The 23497-nt window shown below is 39.6% G+C and overlaps 1 protein-coding gene across 5 annotated transcripts in view; it reads left to right on the top strand.

Moving 5' to 3' along the window:
- Positions 1-23497, top strand: part of ckap5 (cytoskeleton associated protein 5) — a 41578-nt gene that overhangs the window by 3341 nt on the left and 14740 nt on the right. For 2 of the 5 annotated variants that reach the window (XM_085167385.1, XM_085167383.1), the window contains exons 2-28: positions 4051-4143; positions 6242-6435; positions 8022-8228; positions 8433-8604; positions 8705-8837; positions 8942-9042; positions 10426-10539; positions 10660-10764; positions 11150-11239; positions 12022-12186; positions 14107-14235; positions 14324-14482; positions 14628-14729; positions 15363-15473; positions 15610-15702; positions 16008-16193; positions 16368-16462; positions 17050-17233; positions 17376-17521; positions 17784-17958; positions 19879-19992; positions 20229-20357; positions 20554-20748; positions 20833-20959; positions 21421-21506; positions 21723-21833; positions 22235-22357. In XM_085167385.1, coding sequence (XP_085023511.1) covers positions 4087-4143; positions 6242-6435; positions 8022-8228; positions 8433-8604; positions 8705-8837; positions 8942-9042; positions 10426-10539; positions 10660-10764; positions 11150-11239; positions 12022-12186; positions 14107-14235; positions 14324-14482; positions 14628-14729; positions 15363-15473; positions 15610-15702; positions 16008-16193; positions 16368-16462; positions 17050-17233; positions 17376-17521; positions 17784-17958; positions 19879-19992; positions 20229-20357; positions 20554-20748; positions 20833-20959; positions 21421-21506; positions 21723-21833; positions 22235-22357 — 3603 coding nt within the window. In that variant the 5' untranslated portion in view covers positions 4051-4086. The remainder of the gene's footprint in view (positions 1-4050; positions 4144-6241; positions 6436-8021; positions 8229-8432; positions 8605-8704; positions 8838-8941; positions 9043-10425; positions 10540-10659; positions 10765-11149; positions 11240-12021; positions 12187-14106; positions 14236-14323; positions 14483-14627; positions 14730-15362; positions 15474-15609; positions 15703-16007; positions 16194-16367; positions 16463-17049; positions 17234-17375; positions 17522-17783; positions 17959-19878; positions 19993-20228; positions 20358-20553; positions 20749-20832; positions 20960-21420; positions 21507-21722; positions 21834-22234; positions 22358-23497) is intronic. The other 3 variants (XM_085167387.1, XM_085167386.1, XM_085167384.1) reach the window with 2 other exon arrangements.

Here is a 23497-nt window from a genome sequence, read left to right as displayed (position 1 = left end):
CGTGCCAGCAAGGAGTTCTTGCACAGCATCTGTGCTGTGACGTGTCTTTGCATCACCAATAGAAATGAAGCCAACAGCCATGCTAAGTTCAACCACTTGATGAACAAAAACTTTCAGTGCATATCAGAGTTCGGTGAACTTTTTGACAGAACTTTATGTGTGTATGTAGAGACCTCCACAGCCTTTGAATAAGCCCTTCCTTTCAACAGTTCTGGGGACCTCGAGAGAAAAGCAGTGTTGTGGAAACGGCTGTGTCGAGTATGGCCTGGAAGTCGTGATGTTAAACTGGGACATGCTCTTTAGGGTTGTCGAGAATGACCGAGCTACGGTCCTGTGGGACTTCCAAATACAGACAAACTGATGTTGGCTAACCAACTGGACATAATATTTGTGGATAAACCGAGGAACGCAACTGTAATTGATGTCGCTATACTAAGTGAAACCAACAAAGGATCATGAGAAGCTTGAAAAAAGTACCACAGGCTGAGAGAAGAGCTTGAGAAGATGTGAAGGCAACAGTGCTCGCATTGGGAATTTAAGTAGGATTTAAGAGTGTAATAACGTACTGAAACAGAAGATGGCAGCACTGCATGTACAAGGATGCCAGCTGCCGTTAAACCCGAAGAAGAAGCAGCTGTGTCCCAGAATTCATAGCGCAGCCCAGCTCAGTTTCCAACAATGGCGGCAGCTAGTTAGTTTTAATATTACTCTTTTTATTCTTTCTGGGTCACAAAATAAACGTTTAACATATTTTCAAGCGTAACTGTGTAAACCTCAAATATCTGTTCAGTTTATCAAGACACCACATATTTTCAAAAGCGCTCCGACGTTTTCGGAGACGTCTGTTACCCACCAGCTCGATAGCTAGCCGGGGGCAAGGCTCACTAGAGCCGGTGAGAACACCGGACTCCCGGCAAATCGTTTTCAAACCCACCGCCGTCTTTCGGTACTCAGGTTAAACAAATACAAATCACTTAGATAACTTAAAAATGTTGTCTGGCTTTTTTTTTTTTTTTTTTTTTTTTTTTTTTTGTATTTTATTTGTTCCTGAGTAAATCAGTTTGGCTGAGATTAAAGTTACAGTTTTTACACAGCTGAATAAACGTCAAGCAGACAACTGATTATCAGAAGTGTGAGATGCTCCAGAATATACTCCGGTGTCCCATTATATTTTAGATAGCAAGGAGTTTATTAAACTTCACCGAAACAATCTGCAAATTTCATTAAAATTTAAGAAACTATCATCTTGTCCTTATTTTTAGTTAGCACATACCTTAAACACTTAAAGCTGTAAGCTAATGATAGTTATATAAGAGCAGATGCATGATGGTGCAATAAGCTGTACGCTGTACATCCAATGGATGCATGATCTGATTAGTCGACTAATCGCAAAAATAATCGGTGACTAGTCGACTATCAAAATAATCGTTTGTGGCAGCCCTACTGGATAAGCCAAAATCCTGCTTGGTAGTCCAGGGCTAAGGCCTTAAAAAAAACAATGAGTGATGCCATGGTAGCTAAGCCAAGTTAACAAAAAGTCAGAGCTCTGAGCCATCATTCTTTTAACCTTAGCTAGTAATGACTTCATGAATTTCTTACCAGCAGGGACGTTGTAAGTTAACTTTGAGAATCCTTTAATGGAAAATGTCAATAACTAATAAAAGTATTTTGAACCATTTTATCGTATTGTTCAATAATGGATCATGCAGCTTAACTGTGCATGCATCATGCATTATCAACATTAAACATTATAATCTAGAGAGAGCCAATCTACCTTTCAGAGAAAGCTAATTTCCAACCTTCCATTTTATCTAAAAAATTCTTGAAAGTGTTGTTGCAAAACGGCTAACTGATCACTTGCAGAGGAATGGTTTATTTGAAGAGTTTCAGTCAGGTTTCAGAGCTCATCACACTACAGAAACCATATTAGTGAAGGTTCCAAATAATTTTCTTTTAGCATGTGACAGTGGGCTCATCTCTGTGCTTGTCCTGCTAGACCTCAGTGCAGCATTTCATACGGTTGACTGTTATTTTATTGCAGTAATTAGAGCATGCTATAGGTATTAAAGATACTGCACTGTAGTGGTTTGAATCACATCTACCTAATAGACTCCAATTTGTTCATGTAAATGGAGAGTCCTCTTCCACACTTAGGTTATTGAAGGAGTTCCACAAGATTCTGTGTTAGGACTAATTAAACTTAAATTATGCATGCTTCCCCTTAGCATTAGATGGCATAGCATACATTTTCCATCATTTGGTACTATATAAATAAAATTGCATTGAAATTAAATTGAATCTCTGGGCGTTTCCCAGTGGAGTTTGGTGCTTCATCTAGCCAAAGAAATAACTACACTATTTACATTCACTTCTTAACCCAAAACCAAGTGCCTCACCTGATCTGGACCATGATAATGGTGTCTGTTTGGGCGTGACCTCAATTGCTAAATTAATTATCAATGGGCAAATGTACTGTAAGTCTCTTTTTTTCCAACTTTAGTAGCTATGAAATGACAGTTACAATTAGCTGTCATTAACATAGAACACTACGCTGTACTTACTCCTCCTCCTTTCCTTTTTGTTTTTCTTTCTCAGAATCCTGCTACATCTATTTCTGTTGACTGTACAGTGGGAAGATGAGGCGATCGAACTGTAGGACATTATCCACTCTAGATACATTAGCAGATGGTCATAATACATTTTTAACCAGTTGCTTAAAGCCTCACTTTCCCGCTATGTACCACATTGTTTCTGAACCACTGTTTGTTTTTTCTGTCATATGGACTTCATCTAAGATGTTTGGTTGAGTCATTTGTTTACTTTTTGCTTTTTAGAGGTTGCTAAAATAGGCCCTGCCCCACCCCACCTCGTTTTTAAAAAAAAATATATTCATTTTTTAATAAAGGTATTAAATTGTAATTTGAGGCTGACTGACTTGTCAGACATGCCCAGGCTTGTCTTGTGTATGTGCAAAGGAATGTAAACAGATGGCATTGGTAGAGTATAGATTGCTATGATATTTTTGTCACATAAAAAATTTATACCAGGATTACTGGTATTAGGAGAGATCTGGCTGATGTAATGGGAAGATGGATGAATTGTGTGTGTGTGCAGGAGACCAGGTTGAATACAAGCAAGGCCAGATGCATCGGAGGTGGATTCAAGCTATTCTTGATGTGATATATTCTTATGTGATGAGAGATAAGAGTAGGTATAATCTTAACAGAAGTGTGTGAGAATACTGTTGTGGATCTGGATTGTCAGATAGGGTCACGATTTTGAAGCTGGAAGTCGAAGGTGTGACGTTGAATATTGTGCTTATACCCTACAGGTTGGATGCCAGTTAGAAGAGAGAGTAATTCTAGACTAAGGATGTTTTCACACTTATAGTTTGTTTACTCTGGTCCAGATATATTGAATTTATAAACTTCTAGCTTTCTTCTGGGTTTGCCCCCCCCCCCCCCCCCCCCACCACATAGCTGACTTTTTTTTTTTTTTAAATTAAGCATTGCCACAATCAACTGGTCAGTGATGTGCTTTACCTTCATGATGCTCTAAGCTTGTAAATTTGAGTTAAAACTGAGGGGTTTCCTCCAATGTATACATTGTATAAAAACTTCAGCAAGAATTTGAGCTCTCACTTGAGAAAAATCTAAAAGAAATTAGTTTAGATTTGAGAAAAAGAGTTCATGCTCACAAAGCAGAACATGTATCTACAAGGTTATCACAGCATTTCCAAGTGTGAACAACTGGAGTGTGAAGTATTATCAAGAAATTCAAAGAGCCAGCCAAGAGTCTTCAGATGATGGCGCAAGTAAACCGCTTTAGGCTTCCAGTGTGCACAAGAAACTCTTATATGTATTATTATAACTGGTGCACTTTGGTGTTGGTTTGATGTTGATGGTGTAAAAGTCCCACTTATCATAACTGCTGGTTAGCTTACAAAGTTGGAGGCTTCCCAGATTAATTAGGATATCCGGATAACAAGGACTTTAATTTTTTTTTTTTGGACATGCCGTGTAAATGATATGTGTGTGTCCCACACCTCAGCAGTGTACCTTTGGGGAAGCTGAGTCCCCAGGCACCATGGGGGACGAGAGTGAGTGGATGAAGCTCCCCATTGACCAGAAATGTGAACACAAGGTGAGCCTCTCATTTATGCTTGTCCTCTGTTAATGTATTTATTTTTTCCTTCAAAAATATTTGTAAATGTTTCTACACAGCTCTTTTACTTGATATTTGATTTTTAATAAAAGTTATTTCACAATTTGTCTTGATCCATGTAAGGAAATTATAAAAAGTTTACTGTTCATCTGGAATTGGCGTTTTCAGCGGGAGAAACGTTTTGTCACTCAAGATGAAACGCATTTGCTCAGTGCTGAGAGTGGTCCTGTTGCTGAGGTTGGAGTCATCCTGTAATCTCTTATGAACTACCTCCACTCTGCTGAAACTTCTGTCCACAGTTGCTCTGCTTCTACATCTGCAATGTTGTTGTTTTGAATTCAGGTTGGGTTGACACACGCAGCTTAGAGGAGCTGTTTGGGGTACTGCAGCTGTACGCCCCAGTACTTTAGCAATGGGAATATGTGAAGGGTGTTTTTGGTTTTTTAAGTGGGGTTTTTGTGTATTAATAGCTACTATAGCCTGTTTTACAATAGTACCTACTTGAATGGACTCCGTATGGTTCAACAGTTTTCTCATTAGGTTATTGTACCTGATACCAGGTACTTATTTTAGTACCTGCTTGCCCGGGGTTCCAAGTGATCCAAGCAGGTACTCAAATCTGACGTCGTCAGACTGGATGCCACCGATCGGCTGGTCAGTAGCGTCACACAATGAGTCATGAGAACATCTTGTTCATGAAAATCAAAACGCTCACTTTGGTAACCCAGCAATGGGGAAATTACTACAAAAAAACCCCAAACAATAATAGGGTCCTTGAGTCTGACAAAAAGTCACAGACCAAGCAGCAGCTATATTCTTGCCTCGAAGTCCACCTTTGTTGTAGCATTCGTGTCACATATTAATTATGTCGCAGGACATTCAGACACGTTGCTATGTCGACAGTCACGTACAGGCAGTATTATTTTGTACCCCCTCCTGAGCATGAGAGCCACAATTTTTCTTTTTTATTTTGTTTGGGGGTTTTTCTATACCAAACAAAAGGCTTTTAAATGAACCACACCCTGAACTCGATGTGATTAGTGCTTTTGTGTTTAACATGGGCGGGAATGCCATTGTGGTGTTGTGGACTGTACAGAGAATGTGAGCAATCCAACTTTCTAAAGCTAAAATGAAACTGCACCCTTTTCCTTTTTATTCTCTTTTAGCTCACAAATAACCTTGACTGAAAAGCCAGCAATCACTTTGCCTACAGTAGATTTAATAGGCATATGGAGCATACAAGGATATACACTTTCTAACTCATGTCTGAGATTTTTCTTAAGGCAGTTCACCTGCGCAGAAGCTTGAAACACTGTGTATGTCCATTTAGTTTCTCGTTTGTGAAAGCATGACTGAATAGGAATATTTGAATGGTTTTTTTAATCATGATTTTATACCATATCACTACATCAACACAAGCTGTACTTTCTTGCTCTTTTCCCCCCCTTTACAAGAGTGAATTGACAAAAACCAAGCAGTAGTAGCAAATATGGATGGAGCCACTTTGCATCACACACTGCTTAGTGAAGCCCTCTTATGAAGCCTCAAGCTAAGCATTGGCATCACCATTCCTTCATCTCATTCCCAGCATAATGGAATTCATGCTGAGTTAGATGAAGTCTTGTGACGCATGAGACTGAAGAAGTCAGTCGAATGAGTGACAAATGTTTCTCCCACTGAAAACGCTGCATAAGAATCAACTTTTTGGGATTCTGGAGAATCCTGTCTGCCTCTTAGAATCACTATCATTTAGAATGTTTTATCATTTAAATTGATAAGACATGTCAGACTTCAAGGATTCATGTTGTATTTTTAGTTTTAGGCTGACTGGTGATACATGATTTATCTAATTTGGCTTTTTTTTTCTTCTTTTTTTTACCAAAAGCAACATGTGAGATCAATGTGTGATGCTTTAAGACTATTTGATCTTGGGATTGCAAAACAAATGTTTTTTCAATATAAGTTGTCTTGAGTATCTTTTACCCTTTTGCATCATTTAGCATTATTGTCCAAACAATGTATGAAAGTTGGAAGTAAAATATGGTGACAAAACTAATTCTCAGAGTGTTTCATTCAGATTTGGAAAGCCCGCCTGAATGGTTATGAAGAAGCACTGAAATTGTTCCAGAAGATAGAAGATGAAAAGAGTCCAGAATGGGGGAAGTACCTGGGACTGATTAAGAAGTTTGTCACAGACTCGAATGCAGTGGCTCAGCTCAAAGGTCTGGAGGCAGCCCTTGCCTTCATTGAGAATGCCCACTTTGCTGGAAAGTAAGTAACAGTAACAACAAGAGTTTCTTCTGCAATTTCATTTAAAAGTCTGGAAAAACCCGCTACTGTGCCTCTAAACAAAGAACAGGCTTTCTTGGTTTTACATAATCTGTTGCGTGTTGAGTTGCACTGCAACAACAGTGGTTTGCCTTGTGAGTCAATTAATGTATAAAGGTAAACTGGACTCAAAGATGGTGCCAGTTAAATTGGTGGTGCTTAATGGTTATTAGTTTTTCCCTTGCTAACACCAGCTTTGGACCTAGTCTGTAGAGTTTCTGTTAATCTGATGGAAAATGCAATTGTTCATCAGAATGCAGACTTAAATGCAGGCTAATGGCAACAAATTATCTTGAACTGCAGAAACGGTACAAGGTTTTTACTTTTTGTTTTGCCAGAAAAACTGTTTGTGACCACAGAACAGAGTACATTAATGCTGAAATTCAATACAGAAATCTGCTGGGTATTAGTTTTTGCTGTAAGCAATTAAACATATTATTTGAGGGTCAGATTTTTACAGCATTGATTTAAGGCATTAATATGATTTGAGGGCTAATGACAATTAATAGTTGTTTTTAAGAAACTGTATTGCTGGTGTTGATTAGTAAAGTGTCATTGTTTGTTTGGCTAATCCCTCATATCGCTAACTGCAGTCCTATCTGTAGTGAGTGATATAGCCCTGGAAATTGTACCACATGATTTTGTGAAAATTTCTGATGATGAAAAGGTGTAAGTACATTTGTAGTCAGATGTTTATATACATTCATCATAGTCATGAATGTCAGGATAAAATGAGGCTTGAACATGTACAGCATGCATGTTTAATTATTTTTATTTTATTTAACCAGGAAGATCCTATTGAGATTAAAAAACCCTTTTTTTTTTAAGGGAGACCTGCCCCCCCCCCCCCCCCCCCCCACACACACACACACTTGCTGAAGGATGAAATAAAAAAACATTTATAAAATAGAAAACAATGAGAAATTATTTAGATTTTTTTTCTCTTTTGAATAGTTATTATTGCTCATTAATATGACACGTATTTTTCTTTTCATTGGATTACTCAATTATTATTATTGATTAAAATAATCAATAGCTGCAGTACTACTCATTTCCTTATGGTGTTCGGGGGACATATTTTTATGTTCCTGCTATATCATTCTAATTTTGAGCACCTGGTGAAGAAATGTGTTTTTTAAAAACAAACAAAACAAAAACGTAACCTACGTGGAAGCTAAGGGGGTTGCACTGGCGGCTGCGGAGATCCTTTTTTGGTATTCAAAAGTTTTGGAGTCAAGTTATTAAAGAATAACAAAGGTAGCGGTAAAGCAGGGAAACTCTTTATTAAGCAGTAGTAACACTGATGAAAGCGTGCTATTTTGTGTTTGGGCCACACACTACTCCTTATGAAGAGGTAATTATGGCCACAAGTCACTTGTGAATTTATTTATTTTTCCCCTTTTTAAGCTGGTTGTGTTAAGTGTGGACACAGTTTAACTTCTGTCTTTTTTAATTCTGCTAGCATGCTATCATGTACTTGTATATCTATGTATATGCCTATATCATTTTTTGTCTTTGTCACTCTATAGGACGACAGGTGAGGTAGTGTCTGGTGTGGTGACCAAAGTGTTCAACCAGCCAAAAGCACGGGCCAAAGAGCTGGGTATGGACATCTGTTTTATGTACATTGAGATAGAGAAGGCTGAAGTGGTTCAGGACGAGCTGCTCAAAGGATTGGACAACAAGAACCCCAAGATAGTGGTGGCGTGCATCGAGACTTTAAGAAAGGCTCTCAGGTTAGTGTGAGAATCCTTTAATGTATAGACACAGCAAATGTAGTATGTCATGTCAGGATAAAGCTCTAGCTGCCACACAAGACCAAATAAACAAACAAATTGCTCATTTCTGACCACTGGAATCAAATTGCTGTAAGTCAGTCTATGTAAGTGTCAGTTCTGTAAATGACAATAATCAAATGTCATGTAATTATCTTTTCACAGTGAATTTGGGTCTAAAATAGTAACATTGAAGCCAGTAGTGAAGGTTTTACCCAAACAGTTTGAGTCTAGAGAGAAAGCTGTGAGAGATGAAGCCAAGCTGCTTGCAGTAGAGATCTACAAGTGGATCAGAGATGCTTTGAGACCTTCACTTCAGAACATTAATTCTGTACAGGTGGGGCCCATTATTACACACATTTTGCACATGTTTCATTCATTTTCGTTCGTTTCAAGTCATGATAAACTGAATCAACCTGTCTTTTTTTTTTCTGCAGCTCAAAGAGCTAGAGGAGGAATGGGTGAAGTTACCATCATCTCCTCCCAAACAGACGCGCTTCCTGCGCTCCCAGCAGGACCTGAAAGCAAAGTTTCAGGAGCAACAGGCTCAGGGAGGAGAACAGTCAGATGGTAGGTTTATAGAGTAGAGAATTGCTTCTTTGACGTGTTGTTAGATAAAGAGGAGATAGAGTCATAGTGTGGTATTGACTTTTTCTCTCCCCCCCATCAATCAGGAGATGATGGGGAGGAATTGGTGGTGGCAGTGGATCCTTATGAGCTGCTGGAGCCTGTGGAAATTCTATCAAAGATGCCCAAAGACTTCTATGAGAAAATTGTAAGTTTACGCAGCTTTCCAGTTCAAAAACCTTCCCAAACATCAAAATAAGGTAATGGGCATGGTCAGCAATAATACTCAGGTAGGCTGTAGCATTTAAATTATCTTCTTTTGGTCCTACAGAGCCCAAAGACAGTATCCCCCACATCAATACAGCTATACCACCAGCAACCTGAATTGTACAATGAATGGATCAGTCATTCATGTTGATAATGCCAAAATTTGGCCCTACCATTTGCTTTCAACTGATCCAAGCTGGAAAAGAGTAGTTGGACCTCTGGAAGAGTTCCCAATATGTTTTATACTCCACCTAGGGGGGTGTTTATATACAACATGGAAAAGAGCCACAGGAATAACTAGGGCTGTGCAATATGACCAAAATCTCATATTCCGATATAAGACATTTATTGTCCCCGACAACAATATATATCACAAAAATTTTACATTTTCTGTTAATTCTTTGAATCTCCGGTCACTTGACTTGCGTGAAGTGTTTTCAGCTGGGCGTCGTGTACCTGGAGTCCAGTGTTACATAAGTTGAAACAGCCACAAATTTCTTTTAGTATTTATTACATGGCGTGATGCGGGGAAAACTCTGTTCTAAGGTTTATTTTTTAGCACCTGACGGCTCTTTTTAGCTCCTCGTCCGTAAACACTCTACATACCTTTTCACATGATTCGGTTTATTTTGAAAAATCTCAACAGGATCTTCAGCTTTATTGTGAAAGGTTTATGTGGAAAATAAACAAGCGGACGGCGGAGCCACGCGATGGTTTTACCGTCGTTGTTGCTAACAACAACTCATAAAAACAGCCGCTTGTCCGTCCGTAGTGTGGTTATACTAAATATAAGAGAAAGAGAGAATTCTACAGTGACAATCAAAACGATGAAAAAATATTGCCGTAAACAGTTTATTTTGCGACACCACGAAACAAACGATAGTGTAATATGAAAAGATAGATGTTGTCATATCGTCATCTGACATATATCGTTATATTGAACAGCCCTAGAAACAACTTGTTAAAACTGTTTTTATATGACAAGGTTACAAGCTGCAGTAGTTGAAATGGGGCATTTTCTAAAGAATATAACCAAGACAACCCAATAAGAAGAAAGACAAATACAACAACTTGCTTCTCTAACATAAACAGAAGTGACGTAATTGACCTTCAAATGCATCCTTTGAAGGACACAGCTCATAAATTGGGACACAGTTATTGAGCTCCGCCATCTGCCTTGGTTTTTCTGTTTTTGTGTACCAACAGGCCTGTTTTTGTTAGTTGTAATTATTAGCATATTAAAATAAATATTCAGTTCAGGTGATGGTACAATGGTGGAGTTTAAATGCTGTTTAATAACGTGTGTTTGTTCTGTCTATTGTAGGAAGCTAAGAAGTGGCAGGAACGAAAAGAGGCACTGGAGGCTGTCGAGGCTTTGACCAAGAACCCCAAACTAGAGAACGGAGACTATGGAGACCTTGTCAGAGCCCTAAAGAAGGTAAAGGTTCAAAGTACTCTTGGTTGGCTTCAAAAAGCATTTTTTTTTTTTTTTTTTTTTTTTTTTCTCTCACAGGTTTGGGTTTCGCGATTGTCTCTTGACAAGTTTACTGTGTTCTAGGTCGTAGGGAAAGATGCTAACGTGATGCTGGTTTCCATGGCAGCTAAATGTCTGGCAGGATTGGCTACTGGACTGAGGAAGAAATTTGGAACATATGCAGGACAAGTAAGTTGAAGTGCCTTTTCTTGATCTAAATAACAGCACATTTTTGAGAAGAGAAAATGTTCTCTTTAACCTTGAAACACTACACGTATGCTGTAGGCTGAAGTGATCAGCATAGCAACTTTAGCAAATAAAACAAAAAACAAACGTGTTTTATTTTAATTTTTAAAAAAATTCCTTTTATTAGGAATAAAAACAAACATGATGCAAAGCTGTATAACAGATTGAGGTATCATAGTTTTCTCTAGTGTTGGATGCTGCACAGCAGTCATAAGTTTTGCACTTTTAAACTGATCTGTTTGTCTGCATCTTATATCACCTGTTTGTATATGTCATTGAATAGGCTGGCCCAGTTTGTTACTTTCTAATGTGAGATCTGTCTTTTAAGGTGGTTCCAACCATTCTAGAGAAGTTCAAGGAAAAAAAGCCACAGGTTGTCCAATCCCTGCAGGAGGCAATTGATGCCGTCTTTCTCACTGTGAGTAAATTCTTTACATCTCATTGACAACAGACTTCAGCATGTAAATCTGACTGAAAAACCTCGAGTCCTTGTTATGTGTACTTTCACTTAACAGCATAGATCAGCATGTTCAGTTTTTAGCCCTCGGCCATAAAAGGCTGTTTGGTTATTGTCACCACCCCCACTAGGCCGATGCTGTGAACAACTAAGTTTGTGAATGCAAGAACGAGGTGACGTAGGAGCTTCAAATTGATACCCAAGTGCATCCACTAAGAATGTCTGTGAAGGTTCTCAGTCATCCAGGTCATCGTAGTCAAGGGAGCTTGCAAAGAAAAGCGTCTGGACTTCTTTAAGTTGCTTGAAGACGTTTCACCTCTCATCCGAGAAGCTTCTTCAGTTCTAAGGTCAAATGGTGGGGAGTCAAAGATTTAAACCCACTAGGTTTAAATCTGGGACTCCCCACCATTTGGTGAAACGTCTTCAAGCAACTTAAAGAAGTCCAGACGCTTTTCTTTGCAAGCTCCTTTATCCACTAAGAATCTTGGATGAGTTTGAATCTCAGTGACCTTCTGAGGTCAAGTTTTCATAAAAACTTGTGAATTCCATAACTTGAGATCAAGACGGCATAAGATTTCAAAATTGATACCTTAAGTGTGTTGACTTATAGCTGAGAGGTAGCACTGGCAGTTGATGGTATTCTTAATATTATATGCACTTTCCCAGTAGTTATAAACTGAGAACTTAAACTCCTGTTAATTGTAGAGAATTTCACTGACTGTGCAGACTTCTCCCCCCTCCAGACAACTTTCCAGAACCTGTCAGAAGAAATCCTGGCTGTGATGGACAATAAGAACCCTTCAATCAAGCAGCAGGCCTCTCTTTTTCTCGCCCGCTCCTTCAGACACTGCACACAAGCCACACTGCCCAAGAGCATCCTCAAGCCTTTCTGTGCTGCTCTCATCAAGGTGACTTAAGAATATAATTTATAATTTACAACTGCAACATTACAGTGTAATGCCATTTTAGGATGAACCTATAATTAACCCTTTCGTACATTAATTACAACCTCAATCAGGATTTCTCCAGAACCTTGAGTTGTTTTTGTTTTTTTTTTTGTTTTTTTTTAATATTTCAAAACTTTTTTTGGGGGGGGGGGGGGTAATGTCAAATTGCACTCTGAAAAAAAATCATGGTACAAGTAAGCAATTGGAGTGAAAAAATAAATTGTGAAATCAATTTATAGACCAAAATGTATTCTAAACTTTTGACTCAAAATAGCACCTTTGGCAGATATAACAGCTAAACATACCTGTGGCATTCTTTCTACAAGAGAAATCAAATATTCTTCAGAAAGTTCTTCCCATATCTGTTGGAGAAGTTCCCAAAAATGTGTGGCACTTGCAGGTTGCTTTGCTTTCACTGTTCTGTCCAGTTCATCCCAAACAAGCTTCAAGTCTGAACCCCTGACCAACTAGGCACATATCAGAGGGTATTGGAATGCTGTGGTAGCCATTTTGGTTCAGGGAGCCTCCCACTCTGTACAAGTCAGTGACCCTGGATCCAGCAAAACAGCCCCAGACTGTCACATTTCCTCCTCCATGTTTGACAGTTGATGCCACACATTGTGGAACCATCCTCTCGCCTACTTAGCGGCATGCAAAGATCCTGCGTGATGAACCAAAGATTTCAGATTTTGATTCATCAGTCCATAATACCTTCTTCCAGACTTCAGTAGTCCAATGATGGTGTTCATGGCCCAGGAAAGCCTCTTTGTCTTATTCTGACATCTTAGCAATGCCTTTATTGCTGCAACTCATCCTGTCAAATCTGCAGCTCTAAGTCTTCCTTTCACAGTTGAAACTGAGACTTGCTTACTACCACCACTATTAAGCTGTGCTTGAAGCTGTTGTCCTGTGAGCAGCGTATCACACAGAAACTTGTCCTCTGGTTCAGTTGTGGCTTTGGGTCTGCCAGACCTTTTCCTGTCAGTTTGCCCCAGTTTCTGAGTGCTTTTTGATGCTGAGGGAAACTGGAATCACTGACACCTTGACTTTCTTTGCAATTTCTCTTTAGGAAAGACCTACATTTTTAAGTGTTATAATGGTCTGTTTCTCTTCAATCAATTCTATTGTTAATTGCCTTTTTCTCACCATTTTTGTAGCAGTACACTACTCCTGCAGCACAATACTGCTCCACTGATGCTCACGAGGGGTTGTAAGTAATCCCGAAAGTTGGAACACCTGTAGGAATTAGTAGCACCAGCTTTCAAGGCTTGATCAACCTCCATTGCCTCAGAACTGCTTTACATTAATGACATCCCCCCCTCCCCCCCGTTTCCTTTTCCTTTCATTTAAAAAAAAAAACAAAAAACAAAAACCTGGCAGTTCTCCACTTTTGTATCATTTCAGTCTATTCTTTGGACTTGAATGACATGAATTGCAACATTCTTCTTTGTTAGTACTGAGTGCAATCTTGGCAGACAATATAGGTGAAACTGCCCCCATAGTTTCCTGAAGTGTATTGCTGTTACAAAAATACATGTACATGGTATTAGTATATGACAATAAAATTTGATGAATTTGTATAGTCGACGTCATCGATAATGTTGAGGATCGTTGCAGCCCTGTTTGTGTACATCTGTATGAACTCGGACACCTCCTTAACAAATGTTTGCTGTAACATTCACAGATACAGTGATGTTAAGTTCTATGTTTGCATTTGTTTTATGTTCAATATATGTCACCTGTATGTAACTTAACAGACACCAAAATTTGTATCGCCTATTGAATTTTGTTCTAGTCACCACTAAATATGGAATGAAAAATTTGAAAAGGCACGTCAGGTCTAGCTAACTAATTCTAAGTATACCTATGTTTTCCTCACAGCAAGTAAATGACTCTGCCCCAGAGGTCCGTGATGCTGCCTTTGAAGCTCTGGGGACTGCCATGAAAGTGGTGGGAGAGAAAGCTGTGAACCCTTTCCTGGCTGACTTGGATAAACTTAAATTGGATAAGGTGAGGATCAGGAAGATGTGAATTCAGACCTTAAAAGTTCAATTTTTTTTTTCGTTGTCATGAACTGCTCACTTTGTTTTTGTTGCAGATTAAGGAGTGTGCTGATAATGTGGAGCTCTCAGGAGGTAGGAAGGGTGCAGGAGGAGGCGGCACAGTTGAGAAGAAATGTGCAGCTAAAGCCGTCGTCCCTGCTGAATCTGTATCCAAATCCTCTGTTCCATCGAAGAGCCAGACTTCTGCTAATAAGGTGTGCTGGGAGCAATGCATGTACAGAAAAGTCAAATTAGTCGAAGGAGAAATATTGTTGCCTTATTGTATATCAGCTTTGTTAGTGATAAATAGGATGGTTGGCGTCTTTACCGGTCTATAGTTCTACTTGAAACTTTATCCAGGTATCAGCAGGGCCACCTAAGAAAGGGAAGCCAACCTCTGCAGCTGGTGCCAAATCAAAGAAGTCCTCCGACAGTAAAGAATTCACTGAGTCTGAACTTTCAGTAAGTCATTACTTGACTGCATGCTGGTCCTCTGTAACAAATGTCTGGCATATCAATACATGCCATTGCTAGAACATTTGCTGTCTCCCAGTCCAGTGTGAAACTCATTGAAAAGAGAGGCAGCTATTCTAAGAAAGCTGGACAGAGCTGTAGAAAGTCTTTAAGCCATCAGCAGGGGGAAAAAATGTGTATATACTTGTACTATCCTACTACAGTGCACAGTTGACGGTGCCCAATGAAATGTACACACAACGCAAGACTTTACATTCCCACATACTTTATTTCTTGCCAGGCTTTACAACTTAAAAACAAAGACAATGATATGAATGCAACAGCTACTGTACTGTAAAACAACATGCTAGTAAGCACAGTTGAAAATAACAGATTTAAACAGCTGATGATTAAAACAACTAACTAAAACAACTCCATTTTTTCACTTGGGATTATATGAATATTGTCTTAAAGTTGGTTATCTTAGTTAATCCTTTCAGTATCCAGTCCTCACTACTGACAAAGAGTGCCCAGCAGCATTAACTCATGTTATCATAGTAATATTTTATCCCTGTGGGATACAACATTATCAGGCTATTGCTTTGGAATTTCTTATTGTGTGCTTGTGTGTTGTTATATCAGGCTGAGGTGTGTCAGGACTTGGCTGCAGGTGTACTTCCTGCCTCCTGTCTTGAACAGCTGGACTCGGCCAACTGGAAGGACAGACTGGCCAGTATGGAGGAGTTCCAGAGGGTAAAGTCTTCAAGTTCTGTCCTCATCAGCTGTGTCATAAACAACTTCATCACAAAACAAAAGCTGATTGACTCATACTATCCAGCAGTGATTGCAAATAACTGGCATTTTTCATTAAATTTGTGTATCCTTCTAGGCTGTTGAGACAATGGATAAAGCTGCAATGCCCTGCCAGGCCTTAGTCAGGATGTTGGCCAAGAAACCAGGGTGGAAGGAGACGAACTTCCAGGTAATCATTGACAAGATGATGTTAATGAAACATCATTAACACCTGCTCAACAATTAACTAATGGGAGTGTCTCTTCCAGTTGACAGTGCTCCTATACAAATTTTACTGAATGATTTGATGAGAATTTAAAAAAAAAAAAAAAAAAAAAAAATGTCAATGAAAAGCTGCTGTAGAGGGAACTAAAGTTTTGGCACTGCACTTAAAACCATTGGCATTCTTTGAAAGCCAGTGTGTAAATGGCAAAATAAAGCAACTGTTATAGGACAGGTCAGCCATGTCTGATTACTTACCCTTTTCTTGTTCAGGTGATGCAGTTGAAACTGCGGATTGTGGCTCTCATTGCTCAAAGGGGACAATTTTCCAAGACCTCAGCCTCTGTTGTTTTGGATGGCTTGGTGGACAAGGTTGGAGATGTCAAGTGTGGTGGAAATGCTAAAGAAGGACTGACTACTATTGGAGAGGCCTGCTCACTGCCATGGACTGCAGAACAGGTAAGGATAAATTTTTCTGGATTGTTAAAGATTGAAAAGGTCTTTTTATATGTGCAGAAAATGACAGAAACCTCAACAGATACTACTGTAGCAACAGCGCCTTGATACAACTGTTGTTAATAAAATTGAACTGAGAATGCACAGTATTAATGACTTATGATTTTTCTTTGTCAGGTTGTTTCTATGGCTTTTTCCCAGAAAAATCCCAAAAACCAGGCAGAGACTCTGAACTGGCTGTCTAATGCTATGAAGGAGTTTGGCTTTGCAGGGTAACTTCCTGTCCATCACACATCACTTTATTTGTAACATAATTTCCAACTGATTTTGATTTGAGGGAGGGCGGCGGCGGGGCTTCTTTAAAACATCTTCATTTAACATTTTGCCAGGGAGGTTATGTTTTTGTTCCCAACTGCCACAGGACGAGAGGCAGGGTAAATCCTGGGGAGGTCCATTCACCATTCACACTTATATTCACATCTATAGACAATTTTAAAATCATGAACTAACCTAACCGTACTAACTGCATGTCTTTGGTGGTGTTAGGAGGAGGAATACCTGGAGAAATCCCGCCTATTCCTGTTAGGCAACAATAACACCAGTAAATAAATAAAAGGAAAAACAATTCTACAAAAACAGAGTGGGCCAAAGTTTTTTCTACAGCAAAGACTCCTTGTCAGTTATTATAAATGCCTGATTGCAGTTCTTGCTTTTTCATATTGCAGCTAGATCGCATATAGAAGATTAAGATGGGCACCATGACATCAGTTGTTTTCCTGGACTCATGTATCTATGCCATTTTTCACCCTGGAAGTTGTCCTAAAGACCTCTGTTAACATTTGACCTCCCTACTCTCCAGTATCAATGTGAAGGGTTTCATCAACAATGTGAAGACAGCTCTGGGAGCAACCAACCCCGCTGTTAGGACAGCAGCCATCACTTTGCTGGGAGTCATGTACCTCTACATGGGAGCTCCACTACGCATGTTCTTTGAAGATGAGAAGCCGGCTCTCCTTGCACAGATAGATGCAGAGTTCCAGAAGGTAGCACTTCCAGAGATTTCTCTAAATTTAACTATGTGCTCAGTTTAGCAAGTGTGACCGGTTTAATTGTTGTAGTAGTATAATAACAACAACGGGAAAAATAATCACAACTAGTGTCTCTTTATCCTGTCTCCTGTTTTAGATGCAAGGTCAATCTCCACCACCCCCTATCAGGTTCACCAAAAAAGTGGCGGCAGAGGAGGAGGGTGCTGAAGTTGAGGAGCAAGATGAAGATGCTGGAGGTGGAGGACAAAATATCATGGACCTGCTGCCCCGAACAGATGTCAGGTAACCTGATTGTTTCCTTGAAATTTATTTAACCATGCATCCATGTGCGGCAGCTGGAGCATGGCTTCTCCGATGGCGACATTTTCAAATTCTTAGGTCCACACAGGGTTGTTACCCATCTTAAGAGCTAGACTGTTGCCGTTTAGGCATTTATCTGGCTAGTTAAGCCATCAGTAGGATGTTGGGCCTTTAATCTGTAATATGTCATGTTTGCTATCCCCCTTCTTTATTTAATGTAGCTCTTTTTCCTTCTGTCTCTAAGTGACAAGATCACGACTGACCTTGTGTCTAAAATTGGAGATAAGAACTGGAAGATCAGAAAGGAGGGTCTGGATGAGGTTGCAGCCATCATTTCAGAGGCCAAGTTCATCATGGCCAACATTGGAGAGCTGCCTTTGGCCCTGAAGGGACGTCTCAGTGACTCCAACAAGATCCTGGTGCGTAAGACGGTGCTCTTCACCTGACCTACAGGTCTCGTGTGCGTGCGTGAGTTGAGGGGAAAAAAATCACCTGTACTGTATTTATCTACTTAACCTATTTGGTTCTTATCTTTGGTGAGGAAAGTATGGAGATGGGAAGAGAATCCAGGCCTAAAAATTATCGCTTTGTGTTCAAGCATTAGTGCTCCTGCCTTCATTTAAAATCATGCATATTGATGGTCTGGTGAAAAAAAACATTCAGTCATTTTTACTACTCGCATTTCTCCTTCTAACATATTGGTCAAACTTATATTTCGATTCATCTTTGATTAAGAATTGGATAATTTTTACTCACACAAGGCTGGATGTTAAGATCCTTTAACCCCTTCCCAGCTATGACAACAAGGAGCGGCCAAGGGGCACTATGCAGGGTAAAAGTCACTTTTTTAAGTATGCCAATGTTCACATTTTGAAATGAAAAGGCAGATGTTCAACTGTCATTGAACAGAGGGGGTAGCTTACGACACTGACTATTAGCCACCTACAATTAGGGATGGGTATCGTTTAGGTTTTATCCGATACCGGTGCCAAACCGGTACTTTTGAAACGGTGCCGGTGCTTAAACGGTGCCCAAACCGGTGCTTAAAGAATGGAAAACACAAAATTGGTCCAAAAACCTCTCATGTTCAGCTGTTTTTTTTGTAAAAAGATAACAATGTTAGTCTTTTCTGCAGGTATAGGGCATATATGGTATCACTCTGGGCTGGAAGCAGTGCTTAAACAATGGAAAAAAACACAAACTTTGTCCAAAAACCTCTCATGTTTAGTTGTTTTCCACTTTTTCTTCGGTCATTTTAGCCTTTTTGGCCAGGGTGAAGGGAGTATCTGCCATCAAACAAGAAGACAGCCGCATGTAGCTATGATGGTGTTTGCTAGTTCACCTTACATGCATTAATTTAATAACGCGGTTAGCTTACTCAACGTAAATTACACACGAACAACATTAAGCTACTCACGCAGAGAAGAACGGCTGCTGCTGCCATCATCATTTCTGCTACACTGGCAGGGCTAGGTTCATCGGATTTAAAGTGTGACCTCCTTTGACAGTATCAGCTTAAAGCACTTGTTGCAGGCTGCTGAGTTTGCATCTTTTGCTGTGAAGTACAGCCAGACTTTTGACCGCTTTGCCTTGGGCATTTTTAATCTGTAGCTCTGCTCTAAAAGAACGTACGTACCTGGACCCGCCTACTATCCTCGAAACGTAAAATGATTGGCTAGAATCTAAAGTGTATCATTCCATACCAGTTGGTGGCGGTAATGCACCTTTCAGTTGTTTGCCAACCGCCAATAGAAATGTAAGGAAGAAGAAAGTGTATCACAGCTCAGGAAAAAAAAGCACCGAAATGCGCGCTGCTTTTCGGTCTGGTTACTACCGTTTATGTCAGAAAAAACATAAACGGTATCCGGTGCCATCATGGCACCGGATACCGGTACCCATCCCTACCTACAATGCAGATTTGAGATCCCTTCCATGGCGCCTCAACCGCCACTCACATCTGTAAGGTGACCTCAATAGGTGAGATGATGGGGTGAGGCAAGCTCTTAGTGGTTTCATCTGAAACATCTGGTGATAATGATCCATGCCTTTATTCATGACGTGATGAGGCACATTAACACCCACTAGGGTTTAAATACCCGGAACTCCATTTGGATTTTGAACTGAAGGAACCTCTTGGATGACAGGTGAAATGTCTCTGTGAAACTTAAAGAAGTCCAGTTGATTTCCTTAGATGAAATCACAACGTGTTTGTGTCTGTCTCAAAAATTAAAAACTGTAACAGTTTAGTGTGGAGCGATATTATGTGAGGTAACTATGTAGTAATACTTAAAATAAATAGGCAGTAAATGTTAATAAGGGTTTTACTTTGTGTTTTTCAGGTGCAGCAGACTCTTTCTATTCTGCAGCAACTGGCTACAGCCTTGGGACCTGGACTTAAGCAGCACGTCAAAGCTCTGGGAATTCCCATAATAACCGTTCTAGGTGACAGCAAGGTACTCAGACCACCGATGATAGTATTCATGTTCATCTTGTTACAAACGCATTTTTATTTTTTTTAAACCCTCCATTCCAGAGCTTTCCTGCTTTTGAGATTTTTACATGAAAATCTCATATTTCTATGAAATTTTCATGTAAAAATCTCAAAAGTGCCATGAAGGAAACATGTTAATGAAAACAATAGTAAGATTTATAGACCTAGATTGAATCGTGCTGGCAATTATTTCTGCAGCCAAATGTGAGGGCGACTGCCATGACCACACTTCAGGCCTGGGTGGAGCAGACTGGGATGAAGGACTGGCTGGAGGGAGAAGATCTTTCTGAGGAACTGAAGAGAGAGAATCCCTTTCTGCGACAAGAGGTACACACACACACACACACACACACACACCTATTATTTTTGCTGTGTGGTCTCACAGAACATAACTTTGACTGTTCTGTTTTCTAGAGATGGATTGAAATTTTAGTTGTTGGTGTTCCTTATTGCATGAATTGCAGCACAGCGGGATGAAAGTAGGAGACTCATGTTTTGCTGGAAACCTCTCTGCATTCCCCAGGTGCTCGGCTGGTTAGCAGAGAAGTTGCCCACACAGAGGACTGTTCCAGGGGATCTGATGCTGTGCATTCCTCAGCTTTATGCCTGTCTGGAGGACAGAAATGGAGATGTGCGTAAAAAGGCTCAGGATGCCCTTCCTACCTTTATGATGCATCTCGGCTACGACAAGATGAACAAAGCAACAGGCAAACTCAAAGTATGAACATATGGGCTATTTTTTGCTTCTTGACCACAAATAGTGAGTAGGGATTAATGTCATCTTATTCTCATCTCCCCTCAGCCTGCCTCTAAGGATCAGGTGGTATCCATGTTGGAAAAGGCCAGAGCAGTGATGCCAGTTAAACCTGCGGCTCCAGCCAAAACGGGGGGAGGGAAAGGATCTGCAGAGCCAAATAGAGCTGCTTCAGGTATTTTTAATATTTTAGCATAGTCCCAAGTACGTGTTCAGAACATTTCGATGGTACTCAAATTTATCTAAACAATGGATTGCATTTAATATTACAGGAATGGTTAAAAAAATTAAATGCCACCAATATAGCCAGTCTTTATCCTGATGATAAAGGTGAAGCTTGGCGGTTGAAGGTTGCTGTTGTTAAGACTGTGTTGGACTTTTTCTCATGTGTAACTAAATAATGATGGAACCCTTTTAGCTTTTAAATCCCCCGTTTTGTTTTAAGTGTACTTGTTCATGTTTAAGAGTGATGCCTTTTTTTTTTGATCTCCTCTCCTTCACAATGAACCCTCTTAAACTGGTCTAACAATAGAACTCAGGATTTCATTGGAGAGAAGTTTGTCATTTCCTGTTAGGCTTGCAGGTATGAGCTAAAATGGCCAGACCATTCTATTAATTTGAATCTGTCCTCTGCAGCCTCCAGGTCTCAACTACCAAGTGAAGACGTTGCTGATAGTAAACCAGAAGTTAAGAAAGTCCGAGGTGGACTGGCTGCTAAGAAGGTATTTATGCTTCTCACGTGTGTGTGAGTGAACATTATTCATTTTGTGTACTGCACTCAGCAGATACAAGGTGCTTTATAAATTAAGTCAGTACAGTATGGTTTGCCATGCCATGCACATTTGCGACTGGGTTTTTTTTTTTTTTTTTTTTTTCTCTTATCAGTTAATTCAGGACTAAGAAGTTGTAAATACAATATGGTTTTTCTACTCACCCAGCCTCCCTCCCCACCTGAGGAACCCATCCCTCCCCCTTCTTCCAAGGACAAGGACAATAATGGTAGTAAAAAGCCTTCCAGCAAAGGGAAGGCTGCTGGTGGCAATCAACAGGTAGATGTTCAAGTGGTGTTTAGTGATGAAACTCGGCTCAGAACTTCATTTGAACTGTCCCTACTCTCTCCCAGTACATCAGGAGCAGTTTCTCACTGGGCTCTTTTAAACTCTTTTTAGCCTCTCTCTCTCGCCTTGGTTGTGTCAAGAATGCACTAACTTGGTTGCAAAAACAAAAGGATTCAGGTTTCACTTAACTGCATGAATGTGTGTGTCAGACTTCAGCATTGCAACCTGCCTCACATAACACCTCTTATATTTCTTCTTTCTGCAGTGTGTTACTTACAAGCTCTTCGTCTCTTCATTTGATGTTAGAAAACATTACCATGCTCACACATCCACAGGCAGAGCAATGTTTAATTCAGCTGTTCTCACTGTGAATTTGCTGTTGCTTCCCTCAGGGTGCTGCTGGTAAGAAGCCTGTGTCTAAAGGTCTGAAGGATGATGAAGATAAGTCTGGGCCACTCTTCATCCTCATCGCCAATGCGAAGGAACAGAGGATCAAAGAGGAGAAGCAATTGAAGGTACCAGTAGCTGGAAAAACAGCAATAGGGCATGTCTTTGTGGACTTTCTAATTGTAGGTGTATCCTTTGGGCTGCTGGACTTTGAAGTTTTGGACTCGTGAAGTCTAAAAACATGAAATTTAAGAACTACGGTGATGATGATGATGATGATGATGATGATGATTATTTTTATTATTATTTTTATTTTTTTTTATATTTTACTTATTTAAGCTGAAATTTAAATTGAAAACATTAGATATTGTTCTGTGTGCAGTGCGCTAAACACCACAATGAAGCACAGAACCAACCTAACATGAAGTGACAGGAAGCTAACATACTCAACAACACATCAAAAGAATAGAAGTCCTATAAAAGATTTTTTATTTTTTAAAAGAAGTTTTATTGGCACAGACAAAGGCTTTGACTTTGAAATGAAACATAGACAATCTGGTGATCAAAATATGCTGGTTGTACAGCTGAAGTCAAAGTTTAATAGACAAAGACCAGTGTGTTGTCTCTATAGATGTACATGTGAATATAATTTTGGCACAAATGGAACTTCCATAGGAGCTGTCATAGGGCAATAGGCGGCGTGCACTCTGGGCAGGTCACCAGTCCATTGCAGGGTCCATCCAAAGACAGGCAAGCACATACTCATATCCTTATGTATAGCTAATTTAGACACTCCAATTTAACCAAATTGGAGAAATGGAAGAAAACCATCACAGATAAGAAATCTCCATGCAGCATAAGATCAGGTTTGTACCCAAACTTTTATTACTTTGAGGAGAAAGTACAGGAGAGGAGAAGACTTGAGAATTAAAAGCAGCTCTAAAAATATATAGAAATACTTTTGTCTTATTAATGGGCAATAATGAATATTAGAGAGAAAAATACATCTTTCAAATTGAACTGCTCATTGGTTTCCATTTTAGAATGTTTTTTTTCCCCCCATTTGTTTCATTTTTCCAAAAAACAACCTTTAATTATGAATAACTGAGTTTGTCTGTAAGCCTTTAAAGGAGAATGTGGTGAGAAGCAATAATAACAGCATTCTGAAGTTTCTGTGCTGCTGAAAACAAGATGTTATGAAGGTGTAGCTATGAATTAATATTAACAATAATTCACTGTTCGGTGTAATAACCATCAGGTCAGTGGCT

The sequence above is a fragment of the Neolamprologus multifasciatus genome, chromosome 7 (genome assembly GCF_963576455.1).
Source record: "Neolamprologus multifasciatus chromosome 7, fNeoMul1.2, whole genome shotgun sequence".
NCBI classification, from domain to species: Eukaryota; Metazoa; Chordata; class Actinopteri; order Cichliformes; family Cichlidae; genus Neolamprologus; species Neolamprologus multifasciatus.
This window is presented reverse-complemented; position numbering and strand designations above follow the sequence as displayed.